Consider the following 18,225-nt stretch of genomic DNA (forward strand, 5'->3'; position numbering starts at 1 on the left):
GGGGAGGCTTGCAAGCCGAAGAACACCATCCCAACTGTGAAGCACGGGGGTGGCAGCATCATGTTGTGGGACTGGTGCACTTCACAAAATAGATGGCATCATGAGGAAAGAAAATGTGGATATATTGAAGCAACATCTCAAGACATGAGTCAGGAAGTTAAAGCTTGGTCGCAAATGGGTCTTCCAAATGGACAATGACCCCAAGCATACTTCCAAAGTTGTGGCAAAATGGCTTAAGGACAACAAAGTCAAGGTATTGGAGTGGCCATCACAAAGCCCTGACCTCAACCCTATGGAAGATTTGTGGGCAGACCTGACAAAGCGTGTGCAAGCAAGAAAGCCTACAAACCTGACTCAGTTACACCAGCTCTGTCAGGAGGAATAGGCCAAAATTCACCCAACTTATTGTGGGAAGCTTGTGGAAGGCTACCCGAAACGTTTGACCCAAGTTAAACAATTTAAAGGCAATGCTACCAAATACTAATTGAGTGTATGTAAGCTTCAGACCCACTGGGAATGTGATGAAAGAAATAAAAGCTGAAATAAGTAATTCTCTCTATTATCCTGACATTTTCACATTCTTAAAATAAAGTGGTGATCCTGACTCACCCTTGGACAGGGAATTTGTACTAGGATTAAATGTCAGGAATTGTAAAAGTGAGTTTAAATGTATTTGGCTAAAGTGTATGTAAACTTCCGACTTCAACTGTACAGTCGTGGCCAAAAGTTTTGAGAATGACACACATTCATTTTCACAAAGTCTGCTGCCTCAGTTTGTATGATGGCAATTTGCATATACTGCAGAATGTTATGGAGAGTTATCAGATGAAATGCAATTAATTGCAAAGTCCCTCTTTGCCATGCAAATTAACTGAATCCCCCAAAAACATTTCCACTGCATTTCAGCCCTGCCGCAAAAGGACCACCTGACATGTCAGTGATTCTCTTGTTAACACAGGTGTGAGTGTTGACGAGGGCAAGGGATTCACTGCTGATTTTTGAGTTTGAATAACAGACTGGAAGCTTCAAAGGAGGGTGGTGCTTGGAATCATTGTTCTTCCTCTGTCAATCATGGTTAACTGCAAGGAAACACGTGCCGTCATTATTGCTTTGCACAAAAAGGGCTTCACAGGCAAGGATATTGCTGCCAGTAAGATTGCGCCTAAATCAACCATTTATCGGATCATCAAGAACTTCAAGGAGAGCGGTTCAATTGTTGTTAGGAAGGCTTCAGGGCGCCCAAGAAAGTCCAGAAAGCGCCAGCACCGCCTCCTAAAGTTGATTCAGCTGCGGGATCGGGGAATCACCAGTACAGAGCTTGCTCAGGAATGGCAGCAGGCAGGTGTAACTGATTCTGCAAAATGTACAGGGATTGGACTGCTGAGGACTGGGGTAAAGTCATTTTCTCTGATGAATCCCCTTTCCGATTGTTTGGGGCATCCGGAAAAAAGCTTGTCCGGTGAAGACAAGGTGAGCGCTACCATCAGTCCTGTGTCATGCCAACAGTAAAGCATCTTGAGACCATTCATGTGTGGGGTTGCTTCTCAGCCAAGGGAGTGGGCTCACTCACAATTTTGCCTAAGAACACAGCCATGAATAAAGAATGGTACCAACACATCCTCCGAGAGCAACTTCTCCCAACCATCCAGGAATAGTTTAGGTGACGAACAATGCATTTTCCAGCATGATGGAGCACCTTGCCATAAGGCAAAAGTGATAACTAAGTGGCTCGGGGAACAAAACATCGATATTTTGGGTCCATGGCCAGGAAACTCCCCAGACCTTAATCCCATTGAGAACTTGTGGTCAATCCTCAAGAGGCGGGTGGACAAACAAAAACCCACAAATTCTGACCAACTCCAAGCATTGATTATGCAAGAATCGGCTGCCATCAGTCAGGATATGGCCCAGAAGTTAATTGACAGCATGCCATGGCGGATTGCAGTGGTTTTGAAAAAGAAGGGTCAACACTGCAAATATTGACTCTCTTCATCAACTTCATGTAATTGTCAATAAGTCTTTGACACTTATAAAATGCTTGTAGTTATACTTCAGTATCCCATAGTAACATCTGACAAAAATATCTGAAGACACTGAAGCAGCAAACTTTGTGGAAATTAATATTTGTCATTCTCAAATTTTTTGGCCACAACTGTGCATGTAAGTAAACTCAGCAACAAAGAAATGTCCTCTAACTATCAACTGTGTTTATTTTCAGCAAACTTAACATGTGTAAATATTTGTGTTTACATAAGATTCAACAACTGAGACATAAACTGAACAAGTTCCACAAACATGTGACTAACAGAAATGGAATAATGTGTCCCTGAACAAAGGGGGGGGTCAAAATCAAAAGTAACAGTCAGTATCTGGTGTGGCCACCAGCTGCATTAAGTACTGCAGTGCATCTCCTCCTCATGGACTGCACCAGATTTGCCAGTTCTTGCTGTGAGATGTTAGTTAGGTGCATGTTCATTACTTGCTTGTTCAATGACCAATAAACATGGGAAAACCGTGTTTAAACCCTTTACAATGAAGATCTGTGAAGTTATTTGGATTTTTTCAAAAAAGGGAAGTTTACTTTTTTTGCTGAGTTTATATGGATGAGCGATGGCCGAGCGTCATAGGCAAGGTGCAATAGATGTTATAAAATACAGTATATACATCAAATCAAACTTTATTTGTCACATTTGCCGAATTCAACAAGTGTAGACCTTACCGTGAAATGCTTACTTCACGGTAAGGTCTACACTTGTACTTGTAAGATATGTAAACATTATTAAAGTGGCATTTGTTTAAAGTGACTAGTGATCCATTTATTAAAGTGGCCAGTGATTGGGTCTCAATGTAGGCAGCAGCCTCTCTGAGTTAGTGATTGCTGTTTAGCAGTCTAATGGCCTTGAGATAGAAGCTGTTTTTCAGTCTCTTGGTCCCAGCTTTGATGCATCTGTACTGACCTCGTCTTCTGGATGGCAGCGGTGTGAATGGGCAGTGGCCCTGGTGGTGGTTGTCTTTGAATAAACCGTCACACTCTAATATACCGTTCCCCTCTAATATAGTGTGGTCAGGCACAAGGCTAGTGAACTACACTAATGCTGTATGCCTCATGGAAAGTTGCAAATCTATCAATGTCTTGTGATTAGGGCTTGGAAATGTTAAACTCCTGGCCCCATTTAGGGTCACCATGATGTAAGTTCTGGTGCTGTACTGATCTTTTGCTGTATGGTATTTCTAGGTGAATCCTCTGCTGGAGGCCTTTGGCAATGCCCAAACTGTGATGAATGACAACAGCAGTCGCTTCGGGAAGTACATTCAGCTGCGCTTCCACAACTCCTCAGGTGGGTGGGGGGAGGGGGGGTGGTGTGTGTGAGACAGTGTATTCATCTATTGTGTGTACTTATGTTCAAATTTGTTTATTTATACACTAAATGTATGTGATGATTGCATTGATACGACAGACATGTAGCATGACTTGATCCTGTGTGTGTCCTCGTGTGTGGCGCTGTGCTCTTAACAGTAAAAGGAGCTAAGATCAACGAGTACCTTCTGGAGAAGTCTCGTGTGGTCCACCAGGATGAGGGCGAGAGAAACTTCCATATCTTCTACTGCATGCTGGCGGGCATCTCCCCGGACGACAAAGACATGTATGGACTCCTGGACCCCACGCAGTACAGGTGGGTCCACTGTGATGTTATTCTGCAATGTTTCCTCCGCAGGTAGCGATGACTCTGTGGGTGTGGTCTGGGAAGTTAGACATTTCCACAAATTGTCATAGGTCACACACCTCAATAATTGAACGTATTTTTTTATTTTCCTGACATAAACTAAGGTTTTGGTTTTGGAACTCTGATATCTAGACTTAATGTTCCTTCCTTCCTTTTTTGGTTGTTATGGCTTATACAAATAGCGACCACATAGTTCTCAGTGTTGTTCAGTATGTGTATGCTACTTGTATTTCACTTCTTCTTGACAGTTGAACAGGCCTAGGCCTGGAGTGAAATGCTAGTTATTTAAACAATGTGGTGTTTGTAGTGCCCTATGATGCAGTGAGTTGTTGTGCCCTGCGATAGTGGCTGCCCTGCTATGTTGTAGTGCCCTATGATGCAGTGGGTTGTTGTGCCCTGCGATAGTGGCTGCCCTGCTATGTTGTAGTGCCCTATGATGCAGTGCAGCAATGTAGAAGCCTCAAAGTGTTTGTCAATCAGATATGCATAATGCGTTGACCATTGTGCCTCCTACATATGTAGCCTATGTGTGTGTTCTGTGCTCACTCATCAGATCTGTATAAATGTGTTTCTGTGGCTGTGTCTGTCAGGTATCTGAATGGGCGGTACGGCTCTGAGGACATAGTCAGGAAATGGGGGGAGAAGTACAGTGAAGTGTGTAACGCAATGGACATGGTGGGATTTCAGGAACAGGTAAGACCTCTCACTGAAACTCTTTCTCATCCATCTGTTTGCAGTTTGTCAGCCATGAGGAGAACATCTGAATCTGATTGTACTTTGTTGGACTAATTGGTTGATTGACTGATAAACAAATTGTTAGATGTTATTAACCAGTTGATAAATGACCAATTGATTGACTGATGTTTTGACTGACAGATGGACTGATTGTATATGTTGTGTCATCAGGAGAAGGTAGACATGATGACTATCCTGGCAGGGATCCTGTCTTTGGGAAACATCATGTTTGAGCCCACAGAGACCGACGTGCTCAGGGTCACTGGCAAGTCCATGGGCTGGCTCAAAGCCACAGCCGTGAGTCTACATCCTCCTCCACTCCTTCTCTGCCATTCTTTCTTTTGCTCTCAAGGAAATGGCTAGTCTGGCAGTATCAATTATTACGAACGTAAGAGGATGATACTGCCAAACCAATAGATTCATGAATAAGCTAATAAAAATTGGTGGCTACAGAGTACATTTTGGGTCCTCGAGTGGGCCAGCGGTCTAAGGTACTGCATCTCAGTGCTAGAGGAGTCACTACAGACCCTGGTTCGATTCCTTGCTGTATCACAACCGGCCAGGATTGGGAGTCCCATAGGGCGGCGCACAATTAGCCCAGCGTTGGTAGGGTTTGACCGGGGAAGGCCGTCATTGTAAATGAGAATTTGTTCTTAACTGACTTTCCTAGTTAAATAAAATAAACATTTAATTCCATTTGGCCTCATTTGGTTGCAGCTTCTGTTAACATATGAAATTTACTATTTGACCTGTTGGTGTTTTCTAAGATGGCAGTAGGCATTTTTTTTCCTTTTCCTCCATAAATGTTCATCAGTGGTATTGACATAGCAAAATATAAACTACAAGAAGCAAAATATAAACTACAAGAACCGTTCCAATCAACAGTTTACAGTAGAAGAGTCCATCTGATAGTGGTTTATACAGCAAAAGGAAGGGGTCCAACGACTAAGCAAGGGGAATAAACTGTTATCAGTCCTGAGCATACATGGTAAAAACAAACAAGGGGATTTTTGAGGCAATCACTACAGTACTTTCTTTACAAAATGACCTCTGACCTTTCTAACATGGGCAGCTGCTGGCTCATGGAGACAGTTTTGACACTTTCTGTGTGTGCTTTTCAACTAGTTTGTGTGTCCATGATATTTAAACGTTCTGTGTCTGTGTATGCATAGATCCACATGCTATTTAAACAGGTGATAGTCTGTGTGTGTGCGTGCCTTCTATTTAAACAGGTGAATGATTGCCTCCCTGCTCCGCTGTCCCTCTTGATTAGCAGCCCTCCCAGGCAGGCAGTGGGCTGAGGCAACATCTGGCCAGCTTAGATAAGACACAGGGTCACGAGGGTCTATATTTGGAGTTTAATGGAGAGGTACTGCTCACGATGCTAGGTTAACTTCCACCTGACGCAGGATCAGCTGGTCTTTGCCCAGTTTTCATCGTCATCATTATAGGCAAAACATCTTCACAGATCTGGATACTGAGGGGATTTGGTTGCTAGCAACAGGGGTGATTAGGGCACGCTAGCAACGGGTGATTAGGGCACGCTAGCAACGGGTGATTAGGGCACGCCAGCAACGGGTGATTAGGGCACGCTAGCAACGGGTGATTAGGGCACGCTAGCAACAGGAGTCCGACCACTGTAATTGCTTCTCCCTTCGTGATCCTAATGCTAAACTGTTGCTAATATAGACAAACACAATATTTGGTTCCGGACTGTCCACTGACTACTACTGGGTATCCAGATATGAAGCAAATGTATAGTTTGAGTGAAATATACCTTTTTGAGGGCTAATAGTACAAATCTATAGCATTAGGACTGTTTCCCCTTTTTTAACATTGATTCATTGAAGTATCGCTGTCTGAGGATGGTCTGGGCTAAAAGGGCCTTGGGGCTGGGTTATATAGGAGCTATTGTGTGTAAGTTTGTGTACTTTGTACACTTTCTGTGTAGGCCTATGTTTTTTTGTGTTAAAGGGATACTTCCATGATCAGATTAACTTGTGGATACTATTTGTCTCTGCGTGCAGTGTGATGGAAGTTGTTGACTATCATTAACGCAATTGCTAGTGCAATGACAAAGTCTATGGTAACTGTTAGCATGCTAGTAGATACCATACACCCCCAGTCATTGTGCTAACGCTAGTTAGCATTGGCTTGCGAAACTACCTCTAACTCCTTTTATACTGGATGCAGAGACATACAAATGATTCTGGGGAAGTAGATGACGGACCATAAAGGATCATTGCCAAAATCCTGAAGTATCCCTTTTAATATTTTTGTGTTTGCCTTCTCAGGGTCAGTTTGGGGTGCAGGAGGAGGAGTTGCTGAGGAGTCTGACCTGTACTCTGTCTGTGACGAGAGGAGAGGCCATCCGCAGGCTGCACAACCAGCAGCAGGCCGAGGGTAAGGAGAAAAGCACTGGTCCAGGATCAGCTTCCCTTACCACCATCACCTTAGCCATTAGAAAGGAGGGCCTGGGTCAGTATTAACCACCATGGATACTAACTGTTGTTGTAGGGCCTCTACAACCCAGTTTCGTCATTCATTTGGGCTTTCCATGAAACTGGAGAGCACACGGTTTGTGTACATTCCTGACCGTGTTAGAACAGTATGAAAGAACATTACAGGATACGGTTTAATACAATAAATGTGCCGTGTCTTACTAATGCCAGCCAATGATGTCCCTAAGATATAGGACAGTTTTGTGTTTTCACCATAATGGTTAGGATTAAGGGAGGGTAAACTGACCACCTTCCTCCTCGTGTGTTTAAAGAAGGCCCATGTCTGTCTGACCAACCACTGTAAATTGTATTGTATTTATTAAAGATCCTCATTAGTTTCTGCCAAGGCAGCAGCTACTCTTCCTTGGGTCCAGCAACATTAGGCAGTTATATACAATTTTAAAATATTAGATGACATTACATTTCATAGCACATTTAGTGTGTTCCCTCAGGCCACTACTCTACTACCACATATCTACAATACAAAATCCATATGTACGTGTGTGTAGAGTGCATGTCGTATGTCTGTGTGTGTGTGTGTGTGTGTGTCTCTTCACAGTCTCCGCTGTTCCATATGGTGTTTTTAAAAAAAATCTGTTTAAAAAAAAAAAACTCATTCTGCTGCTTGCATCAGTTACTTGATGTGGAATAGAGTTCCATGTAGTTATGGCTGTATGTAGTACTGTGTGCCTCCCATAGTCTGTTCTGGACTTGGGGACTGTGAAGAGACCTCTGGTGGCATGTCTTGTGGGGTATGCATGGGTGTCTGAGCTGTGTGTTAGTAGTTTAAACAGACACCTCGGCGCATTCAGCATGTCAACACTTCTTACAAAAACAATTAATGATGATGTCATTCGCTCCACTTTGAGCCATTAGAGATTTATTTAAATAAAGGAAAAAAATAAAATAATGGACATGCATATTATTAATGTTAGTTCTCCCTGTACATTTAAGGGCCAGTCGTGCTGCCCTGTTCTGAGTCAGTTGTAATTTCCCGATGTCCCTCTGTGGCACCTGACCACACGACTGAACAGTCAAGAGCCTGTAGGACCTGCCTTGTTGATATTGTTGTTAAAAAGGCAGAGCAGCGCTTTATTGTGGACAGACTTCTCCCCATCTTAGGGGAGAAGATGGGGCGAAGTGTTTTCCCATGTTTTGACCATGACAGTTTATAGTCCAGGGTTACTCCAAGCAGTTTAGTCACCTCAACTTGCTCCATTTCTACATTATTTATTACAATATTTAGTTGCGGTTTAGTGAATGATTTGTCCCAAATACATTGCTTTTAGTTTTTAAATATTTAGGACTAACTTATTCCTTGCCACCCACTCTGAAACTAACTGCAGCTCTTAAGTGTTGCAGTGATTTCAGTCGCTGTAGTAGCTGACGTGTATAGTGTTGAGTCATCTGAATACATAGACACACTGGCTTTACTCAAGTCCAGTGGCATGTCATTAGTATTGAAGATTGAAAAAAGTAAGGGGCCTAGCAGCTGCCCTAGGGAATTCCTGATTCTACCTGGATTATGTTGGAGAGGAATCTATTAAAGAACACCCTCTGTGTTCTGTTAGACAGGTAACTCTTTATCCACAATATAACAGGGGGTATAAAGCCATAACATATGTTTTTCCATCAGCAGACTATGATTGATAATGTCAAAAGCCTCACTGAACTCTAACAAAACAGCTCCCACAATCTTTTTATCATAAATGTCTCTCAGCCAATCATCAGTCATTTGTCTAATGCCGTGCTTGTTGAATGTCCTTCCCTATAAGCATGCTGAAAGTCTGTTGTCAATTTGTTTATAGTAAAATAGCATTGTATCTGGTCAAGCATAGTTTTTTCCAAAAGTTTACTAAGGGTTGGTAACAGGCTGTTTGGTTGGCTATTTGAGATAGTAAAGGAGGCTTTACTATGTTTGGTTAGCGGATTACATTTTCTTCGCTCCAGGCCTGACTGCTTTAGCATCAATGGGAAAGAAAAAAAATAAACTGAAGCTGAAAATAGAAATACTATTAATCATGTTTTCAAGAGCACTTGACTCCATTAATATGTTGTTGTTGTGTGTTTATCTGCAGATGCCAGGGACTCTATTGCCAAAGTGGCTTATGGGAGAGTATTCGGCTGGATTGTCAGTAAAGTTAACGAACTGCTGGCTCCCAACGTTGACTTTGACATTGAGCTGAATGAAATAGGTCCGTTTCAAGGGAAACTTTAAATTTAACAAAATCCCACATCTCTTTTTACGTTTTCGTCTTCTCAAGCAGAGATGGTCAATCTCAGATTAACCATTCTATTTTCTTGTTATATAATACAGGTATCCTTGACATTTTCGGGTTTGAGAATTTTGCCGTGAACCGTTTTGAGCAGCTCTGCATCAACCTGGCCAATGAACAGCTGCAGTACTTCTTTAACCACGTAAGTGTAAATATCAGTGCACAAAGAAGTAGCCCTGTCATCTTGAGGCCCTTAGACGTGATTCTCTATTTAAGTCCCCTAAAATGACAGCCTGTAGGGTTTGTTAACATAAGACCCAAACACTTAAAAGAAACACGTGGTCAGCTTGTTCTTTAGATGGTATTAGTAGAGGAACAGGAATCCGAACATGGTCTACAATTGGTTCTGCTTTTTGAAATGGCTATAAATTCCTATTAGAGTGTCTCGTTTAAATGTTATTTTTTAGTGGAACGCTTCAGAAGAACATGTAATTTTAGGTCAGCTGGCCTACAGTACATACAGTGAGCTCCAAAAGTATTGGGACAGTGCATTTTTTTCTTGTTTTGGCTCTTCTCCAGCACTTTGGATTTGAAATGATACAATAACTATTAGGTTAATGTGCAGACTGTCAGCTACCATGTTTATGGATATTCCTGAATGAATTGTGAATAATGATGAGTGAGAAAGTTAGAGGCATAAATATCACCCCCCCCCCCCCCCCCCCAAAAAAAAAGCTAACCTCCCCTGTTATTGTAATGGTGAGTGGTTAGCATGTCTTGGGGGTATGATATAAAAAGCTAACCTCCCCTGTTATTGTAATGGTGAGAGGTTAGCATGTCTTGGGGGTATGATATAAAATGCTAACCTCCCTATTATTGTAACGGTGAGAGGTTAGCATGTCTTGGGGGTATGATATAAAATACTAACCTCCCCTGTTATTGTAATGGTGAGAGGTTAGCATGTCTTGGGGGTATGATATAAAAAGCTAACCTCCCCTGTTATTGCAATGGTGAGAGGTTAGCATGTCTTGGAGGTATGATATAAAATGCTAACCTCCCCTGTTATTGTAACGGTGAGAGGTTAGCATGTCTTGGGGGTATGATATAAAATGCTAACCTCCCCTGTTATTGTAATGGTGAGAGGTTAGCATGTCTTGGGGGTATGATATAAAATGCTAACCTCCCCTGTTATTGTAACGGTGAGAGGTTAGCATGTCTTGGGGGTATGATATAAAATGCTAACCTCCCCTGTTATTGTAATGGTGAGAGGTTAGCATGTCTTGGGGGTATGATATAAAATGCTAACCTCCCCTGTTATTGTAATGGTGAGAGGTTAGCATGTCTTGGGGGTATGATATAAAATGCTAACCTCCCCTGTTATTGTAACGATGAGAGGTTAGCATGTCTTGTGTATGATATTTATGCATCTAACTTTATCGCTCATCATTATTCACAATTCATTCAGGACTATCCGTAATCATGGTAGCATTCACATTAATGTAGAAGTGTTTAGAAACATATTCTATTCTGCTAAATGACGTAAATGTAAATTTACAATAAGTGTCTCAAATGACACTACATTATTTACCATTCATTTCTATCAGGTACAAAATAATCTGAAACACAACCAAAATAAACAGCAAATGCATCCAACAAGTTTGTAGAGTCACAAGATTGATGTTGTCATTGTGTGCTATGAATATGGGACCAAATACTAAACGTTTGATACACATAAGTGAATTTGTACCAATATCTTTGGTCCCCTAAAATGGGGGGACTATGTACAAAAAATGCTGTAATTTCTAAACAGTTTAACCAATATGGATGAAAATACCCTCAAATTAAAGCTGGCATTCTGCACTTTAACCTCATAGTCATTTTTATCATCTTTATTTCAAAGTGCTGGAGTACAGTGCCAAAACAACGTGTAACTGTCCCAATACTTTTGCAGCTCACTGTACTGTATGCATGGGATGCTGGAGTTAAAGACAGCCTACTTTTACTAGTCACACTGCTGTGGACTACTCTCTGCTAGTAAACATTACACAGTTTACCTTTGGGGCCTGTCCATGTGGGCACTGAATATATTTGGTGTAAATGCCGTAGGAATCTGCTTATGATTATTTACTACTGTCGGATCACTAGATTACAACAGCATAGGGTTTCTGTTGCTGTTTTTGTGACTGAAGGCCGCACACAATTGAATGTGCCAACTTCTCATGAAACGATTGAACAAAGCAGATTGATCCAATGACAGATGTTCCCCTGTGACCAAAGCTCTTGTGAAAGAAACTGGAAATACCTGCTGTCCTTTAGTTTTTAGTCGGTCATTCGTCTTTGTATGCATTTGTCATCCTGCAGCACATCTTTCTGATGGAGCAGAATGAATACAAGGAGGAGGGCATCGAGTGGGAGACGATCTCCTTCAAAGACAACAAGCCTATCCTGGTAAAAATACACAACCTCTTTTTTCCCCCTCATCACTTACTGTTTTTCTCTCAGCCTTTTTTCATCCCCTTTTACACCCTTCCCCTCTCTCTCAGTAATAACACAGACAGGTTGTGTAAACCCACTGTGAGTCTGGCAGATATAAAAGAACGGAGACCCCAGGAAGGGGAAATGCTGACGGGGCAGTGTTCAGTATCTTAATAGGCACTACAGCTTTCAGCCTGTGGCATCATCCTCTTGTCTATATAGAAGCCACTGGTTTCATTAGGCAGAAAATAGTGTCCCTGTCCATGGCTGAAGGTATGAGTAGAGCCTGTCTGTAAGTTATGGGATAAGATGGACACATTAGGAGTTGTGGGAAGAATTGTAACTTGAGTAATTATTGGACCTAGGGCGAGTAATGCACAACCTGGGTCCACAGTTAATTTGCTCTGTACCTACTCTCAGTCCTAATGGCTACTGAGCACTATAAAACTTCAAGAGCATTTTACAGTGTAGGAGCCCTAGTCAATAAAAACCTGGAAACCTTGTTAACCGATCTTCAGGATAACAAAATATTCTCATTGTACTGTGAGAATTTTCTATTTTAAAGTCATATGAAGTTGTGTACCATGTTTGTTTTACCTAGTTAACAATTGGCTAGATTAACCCAAATATACATTTTCACAATAGAATAATGTGTTAGTTTAGGTGTTTTTCCTTGTCTCATATACAACTAATGTGTGTCTCTCCCACAGGACCTGATCCTTACTAAACCTATTGGGATACTTTCTCTCCTGGATGAGCAGAGTGCCTTTCCTCAGGTACTGTAGTGGTCTCCATACACCCATACATCTCTGTATTAATCAGGGATGGGCTCAATTCCACTCAATTCAGAATGTACACCAAATTACAGAATTTCATTGTACTTCCTGAATTGAAATGAAATTGACCCCAACCCTGATATTAATTTATGTGTATTAATTCTAATCTCTTTTCCCTATTTGTCCCCTCAGGCGTCAGACAGAGACTTTGTGGACAAGTTGAACAGTAAATTTAAAAGCAGTCCACACTATGAGGTGGTCCGGAGTCGCAGCCCCCTCTTCACTGTGGTTCACTATGCTGGGAAGGTGAGGTTACATACCCGCCTTTTATAATAGTACTTTATAATGCACTATGAGTATTGATATAGGCTATTGATATAAGCTGTTGTTTATAACTACACTTATACTACATTATGACTGCATAACTCATTATGAGTGTGTTTATGAAGCATTGTAGATATGGACTTCAAATAAAGTGTAAGTGTTCTGTACTTCCTGTCTCCAGGTCCAGTATAATGGAGGCGGCTTCCTAGAGATGAACAGAGATACCATCCCAGCCAGCATCAGAGACCTCTTCATCAACAGTGTCACCCCTCTACTCAGTGTCCTCTTCGCCGGTACGTGAGGCCATCTGAATGTTTCTGTGTTCTACAGCTCTTCGCTTAGCCAGAAATGAACCAGTCTATGGCTTTAGTTTTTTATTTCTGATGCAATCTCTGATTATTTGTCTTTTTGCACAGTGATTTGTTGAACTGTAGCTATTAAATCAGTTGTGTACACATGCTTAACATGAATCAGAGCTGATACACAATGACGTGGCTGGTTCCCAATGAGGGTTTGTGGACAAATACACCCCCTGACCACCTCCTTAGAAAATGATGTTGTATGCATTTATAAATAATACATGCTTACTCTTATCTGAACACACCACCATAACATGTACAGCCTCTGGTTAGTTTGAGTGTTGTTCTAGTTTAAAACATTGAACAGTCTGTCTGGCATCTCATATCTAATATTCATACGATTTATATTTTATGTATTTTCAGCCACAATCTCCAGGACAGGGACCTTGATGCCACGCAAAGCAAAGGTAGGCATTGTAGATCATAAGTCCAGTGAATTTTTTTTTAATGAAGCGCAGCAGAATATGACAGTTTCTGTAGAATAACAGATTATTGGTAACTAACAGCAAGGCCATATTTTGACCTTGCTTACAGTACTAGTCAGAGGCAGAAAGTGGATTTTTGGGGGTTTAAAGGATGTTAATATTTTTTCCTTTAGGTCATGCAAAAGGCAGATGACAACTTTAACTCAACTAGGAAACAGTCGGTGGGGGCCCAGTTTAAGGTAAGATGGAAGTTGACTCTATATAGCACATCTGGCTTTATAAACCTCTTACTTCTGAGCATTTGGTTTCATAATGTCTGAGCACTAAGTATGAACGGAACTGAAAATCCTAAATATGCCTACCTATAGACTGGACTGCTGTAAAATAAAGATGCACAGATAAGTTAGTAATCTCCTCTATATGTATGTGTCTTCCCTGCAGCACTCTCTGGCTGTGCTGATGGAGAAGATGTTTGTGGCCAGTCCTCACTTTGTTCGCTGCATCAAACCCAACGGCAACAAGCTTCCTGACCAGGTGGACAACAAAAGGGTCATGGACCAGGTGAGAACCAATATATCGTGTCCTTTCAGATACTGTACTGTTTATATCTACCTTACATTGAAGGTTAACCAGGCATCATTAGCCAGCAGCATACCACCCTGCATCCCACTGCTGGCTTGCTTCTGAAGCTAAGCAGGGTTGGTCCTGGTCAGTCCCTGGATGGGAGACCAGATGCTGCTAGAAGTGGTGTTGGAGGGCCAGTAGGAGGCACTCTTTCCTCTGGTCTAAAAAATATCCCAATATCCCAGGGCTGTGATTGGGGACACTGCCCTGTGTCTTTCAGATGGGACGTTAAACGGGTGTCCTGATTCTCTGAGGTCATTAAAGATCCCATTGCACTTATCATAAGAGTAGTGGTGTTAACCCCGGTGTCCTGGCTAAATTCCCAATCTGGCCCTCATACCATCACGGCCACCTAATCATCCCCAGCTTCCAATTGGCTCATTCATCCCCCTCTCCCCTGTAACTATTCCGCAGGTTGTTGCTGTAAATGAGAATGTGTTCTCAGTCAACTTACCTGGTAAAATAACGGTTAAATAAAAATCATCCAATGCTTTAGTATTTCCCCTAGCTACTGTAGATTATTTCCTGGGCAGGGTGCACAAGCCTACTGATACAACACCAGTACTTTTGTGCCCTCAACGTTTAACTCTTTTTTTTCAGAATAATCTTAATGCTTTCAAAAGCTAAGCAAAGGTGCATTACAAAAGCTATGTGAACGGAGCATAATTGTCAGTGCTAAAAGTTATATCTATAACACAGTATTGATCCTAAGAGTGTAGACTGAGTGAACTTCAGAGTCAGGGTTGTGTTCAATAGGCACAAAATGGAAGAAATCGGACCAAACCTATCTGAACTTGACCAATAAGAAACGCTTGTTTTCCTTTTCCGTAGCAAAGCGTTTTGCTCCAGTGTGTCCTAATGAACATGACCCAGTCTCCAGTATGGCAATCAGGGGTTGACTAAGCAGCAGCAGTAACAGGGTCTAGGTCAGGGCCATAGGGGGCCCGCCCTACCGTACCTCCTTGCCTGTCCAAAAAACATATTGAAATATTGATCTTTAATTGACTGAGACGCACGCCGACAGAAAGACTCATCAATCTCAGATAAAGCATCCGAGCGAGCAAAACCGTGCCCCTCTGTCTCAGTATGTGTAGACCATTTATCTGATTCTGTCTGGACCAAAAGAGTATGGCATGTCATACTATTTCTGGCCAGACAGCATCAGATACATGGGCTACATATAGTAAGACAGAGGGGTGCTGTTTCGCTCATTAAGATGCTTTCTCAGGTGAGAGAGTTTCAGCAGAGGGGAAGAGGCGAAGCAAGAGGGCTCGCTCTCACCAAAATCAGTCCAGAATATGCCCTATGTGTTTTTATGGGCATAATATGCAGACCTAAAGCTTGTCGCCTGCCTTCCCACCTTTGGGACGACGTCTCCCATTGTTAGGGTGGAGACATGAGCATCTCGTCGTTTATATACAGATCTCTGGTTTCAGACTCTTGTGAAAGGAAAGTTGGCGAGTGCACAGTGCACTGTTAGGATAATGGCTTCTCCTAAAGTAAATTGATGTTTTGCCAAAATTCTTTAATTACTACTGTCTAACTAAAAACATTCAAAATACGTTCTCCAGAATGTGCTCAGTAGTCTCCTGACAATTCATGCGCCTTCATGGTTTCGTTATGTGTGTTTGCCCTTCTGATCCTTCTTTAAAAAAAATGTTTTAATCAATTCCCCATTACATATGTCACCAGTAGGCCCAGTAAATATACCGTTAATCCCCAGTCATTTGGTTGCAGTCATTTGTTAATGTCTGTATTAATTAGTCATTTACTGTTCTCTTTCTCGGAGTGGAAAAATTGTTCAAAGTTCTCAACCTGCTACGCTTGTGAGAAACACAGTGCCCATTTGACAATGTATGATTTCTTATTGTCTTAACTCACCACGTCCACCACTAATAAGCTGAGCTTCTCACAAATGTTTTCTTCACCTCACACAGTAAACTCACAACTTAACATCCTTTGCAAATGGATAAATGTGTCCATATGGCAGAGACTGGTGATCTCGCCTTAGTTGAATTGATCTTTCTTTTTATAATTTAACTTCAGATTTGTATGATTAACCACGTGACAATGATTTTGAGAAACGAAAACGTTCTGTGAAAAAACGTGCACGACTATTTAAATCAAAGGCCCGTCCAACGGATTCCTTCTGCTGCCAGCCCTGGTCTTGGTACTAGGTTAGTGGGTCAGTGTGTGACTGTCTGATGTTCATGGGAAGTGGATTTGGCCCCAGGGGAGGGTTAGTATAGCCCTGATGGCACAATGGAGCCGGTCAATACTCTGCCGTGTCAGTGAACACTGCTGTGTAGTCTGACACCAGGGGTCTTTCTTCCCTCGCCTCTCCTCCTCATCTGTAGTGCTTTTTAATTTGTTTGTCTAGGGCTGAACTGATAAAACAGTACAATGCAGTATTGGCGGGTGGGTGGACAATAGTCAAACTGGAACTATTGTTCATTAATTACTGTGAATAGTCTGTGTTAAAGCTGATTTAAGGTCTTTTTCATTACATATGTGGGTCATTCCACCAATAAGGTGACTTTTGAGATGTGTAACTTGGTAAATATTTTTTTATTTCACAAAATGTTTACATTCTGTCATAAAGAGCACATGTTCAACTTCATAAAAAAACGCATTTTCCCATCTCAAGAGGTAAAAAAAAGTAAGTAACAGGGTTGACTATTTTTAAATGATTAATAAATCCCCATGTGACAGGGGGAATGGAAGCTTGTTGTGTGCAACAGAGAGTAGCATTTGAATGCAAGTTTAAAGCGTTTCTAGCCGGTCTATCTATGGGTAACAGGGTTGACGTGTTATGCTCGGTCCACTCCGTTTACCTCCACAAAACACCAGGAAATGGCCAATAAGAGTAGAACCAGCTCACCTGCTTTTACTGTATGATTTATTTAACTATTAAACATTTATTTTTAAAATAGTTTTACCATATTAAAACGAGAGTTCAGATGTAAATGAATCAATAATCACATGAAATAAGTAATAATCTTCAGAAATTACTTTGTCAAAGCAACAAAATAACTACGGCTTTACAATGATGATGAAACTTGGATAAATGTTTGCCTTAAGTGGGTTAAAATCTTCCTGGAAGTGATACAGGGCTTATTTTAATTTTTTTACAGGATGTTTTATTAATTTGTTGTTCTCCATGTGGTTTTCATTTAATATAACAGGCTTTTACAATTCAATATTGGTGCTCAATTTCTACTTAAAATATCAAAGGGATGCAAAAGGCACTCTTTTTGTGGAACAACCCATGCATGTGGTTATAGTGGCATAATATACAGATTTTTACAATGTTCCTCATTGAGATCTCTGTGCTGTAGCTCTATTGCACTCCATAAGCAAGACTAGCCAAAATAGTTATCATTCTGAAGCTGCTTGACCATCTGTGATTTCTGCTTTTTAAACAATAATCACTCCCCCATCATCATCATCATCATCATCATCATCATCATAACGGTGCATTGTTACATCGCCACCTGCTGTTCAGCTTTGAGATTGCATTTGGTTTCAAATAAGTCCAGTAGCTCTCTAATATGGCCATCAGTAACACCTGATTCTGCTTGGGCTCTGTGGAACATATTCGAATGATATCTAATGATAATGAAATATTTTCCAGCTAAGATACAACGGCCTGCTGGAAACCATCAGAATACGAAGAGATGGCTTCTCCTGGCGACCCTCATTCAAAGAATTTGCTCAGAGGTGTGTGTGTGTGTGTGTGTGTGTGTGTGTGTGTGTGTGTGTGTGTGTGTGTGTGTGTGTACCTTTATCAAACTTTATTTGTAAAATAGCTACTGTCATCTTGGCCAACACAAACTTGCATGCATGATATTTCTGTACACTGCCGTTTTATTTTCACTGCTCCATGCTAAACTCTCTTTGTCTTCAGATATAACATTCTGCTGATCAAGCCAGATTTACCTCTAACCAAGGAAAGGTATGTATAAAGACACTTGCTCTCATTCCAGCAATTAAAAAAAGATGACTTACATCAACGTCCGTTTGAGATATTAAACAGATCTTTGTAGCTGTGTTTTGTTACATCTT

At 41.4% G+C, this 18,225-nt stretch overlaps 1 protein-coding gene across 1 annotated transcript in view; it reads left to right on the forward strand.

The window, feature by feature from the left end:
- LOC115204123 (myosin-IIIb) overlaps positions 1-18,225 on the forward strand; it is a 51,262-nt gene that overhangs the window by 26,506 nt on the left and 6,531 nt on the right. Inside the window, exons 5-20 of the mRNA XM_029769452.1 lie at positions 3,236-3,338; positions 3,518-3,674; positions 4,316-4,418; positions 4,632-4,757; positions 6,755-6,863; positions 9,040-9,156; positions 9,279-9,379; positions 11,539-11,625; positions 12,363-12,428; positions 12,621-12,734; positions 12,934-13,045; positions 13,475-13,518; positions 13,710-13,775; positions 13,978-14,097; positions 17,795-17,880; positions 18,068-18,115. Of these exons, the coding sequence (XP_029625312.1) occupies positions 3,236-3,338; positions 3,518-3,674; positions 4,316-4,418; positions 4,632-4,757; positions 6,755-6,863; positions 9,040-9,156; positions 9,279-9,379; positions 11,539-11,625; positions 12,363-12,428; positions 12,621-12,734; positions 12,934-13,045; positions 13,475-13,518; positions 13,710-13,775; positions 13,978-14,097; positions 17,795-17,880; positions 18,068-18,115 (1,559 nt within the window). The remainder of the gene's footprint in view (positions 1-3,235; positions 3,339-3,517; positions 3,675-4,315; positions 4,419-4,631; positions 4,758-6,754; positions 6,864-9,039; positions 9,157-9,278; positions 9,380-11,538; positions 11,626-12,362; positions 12,429-12,620; positions 12,735-12,933; positions 13,046-13,474; positions 13,519-13,709; positions 13,776-13,977; positions 14,098-17,794; positions 17,881-18,067; positions 18,116-18,225) is intronic.

The sequence above is a fragment of the Salmo trutta genome, chromosome 12 (genome assembly GCF_901001165.1).
Source record: "Salmo trutta chromosome 12, fSalTru1.1, whole genome shotgun sequence".
Classification (NCBI taxonomy): Eukaryota; Metazoa; Chordata; class Actinopteri; order Salmoniformes; family Salmonidae; genus Salmo; species Salmo trutta.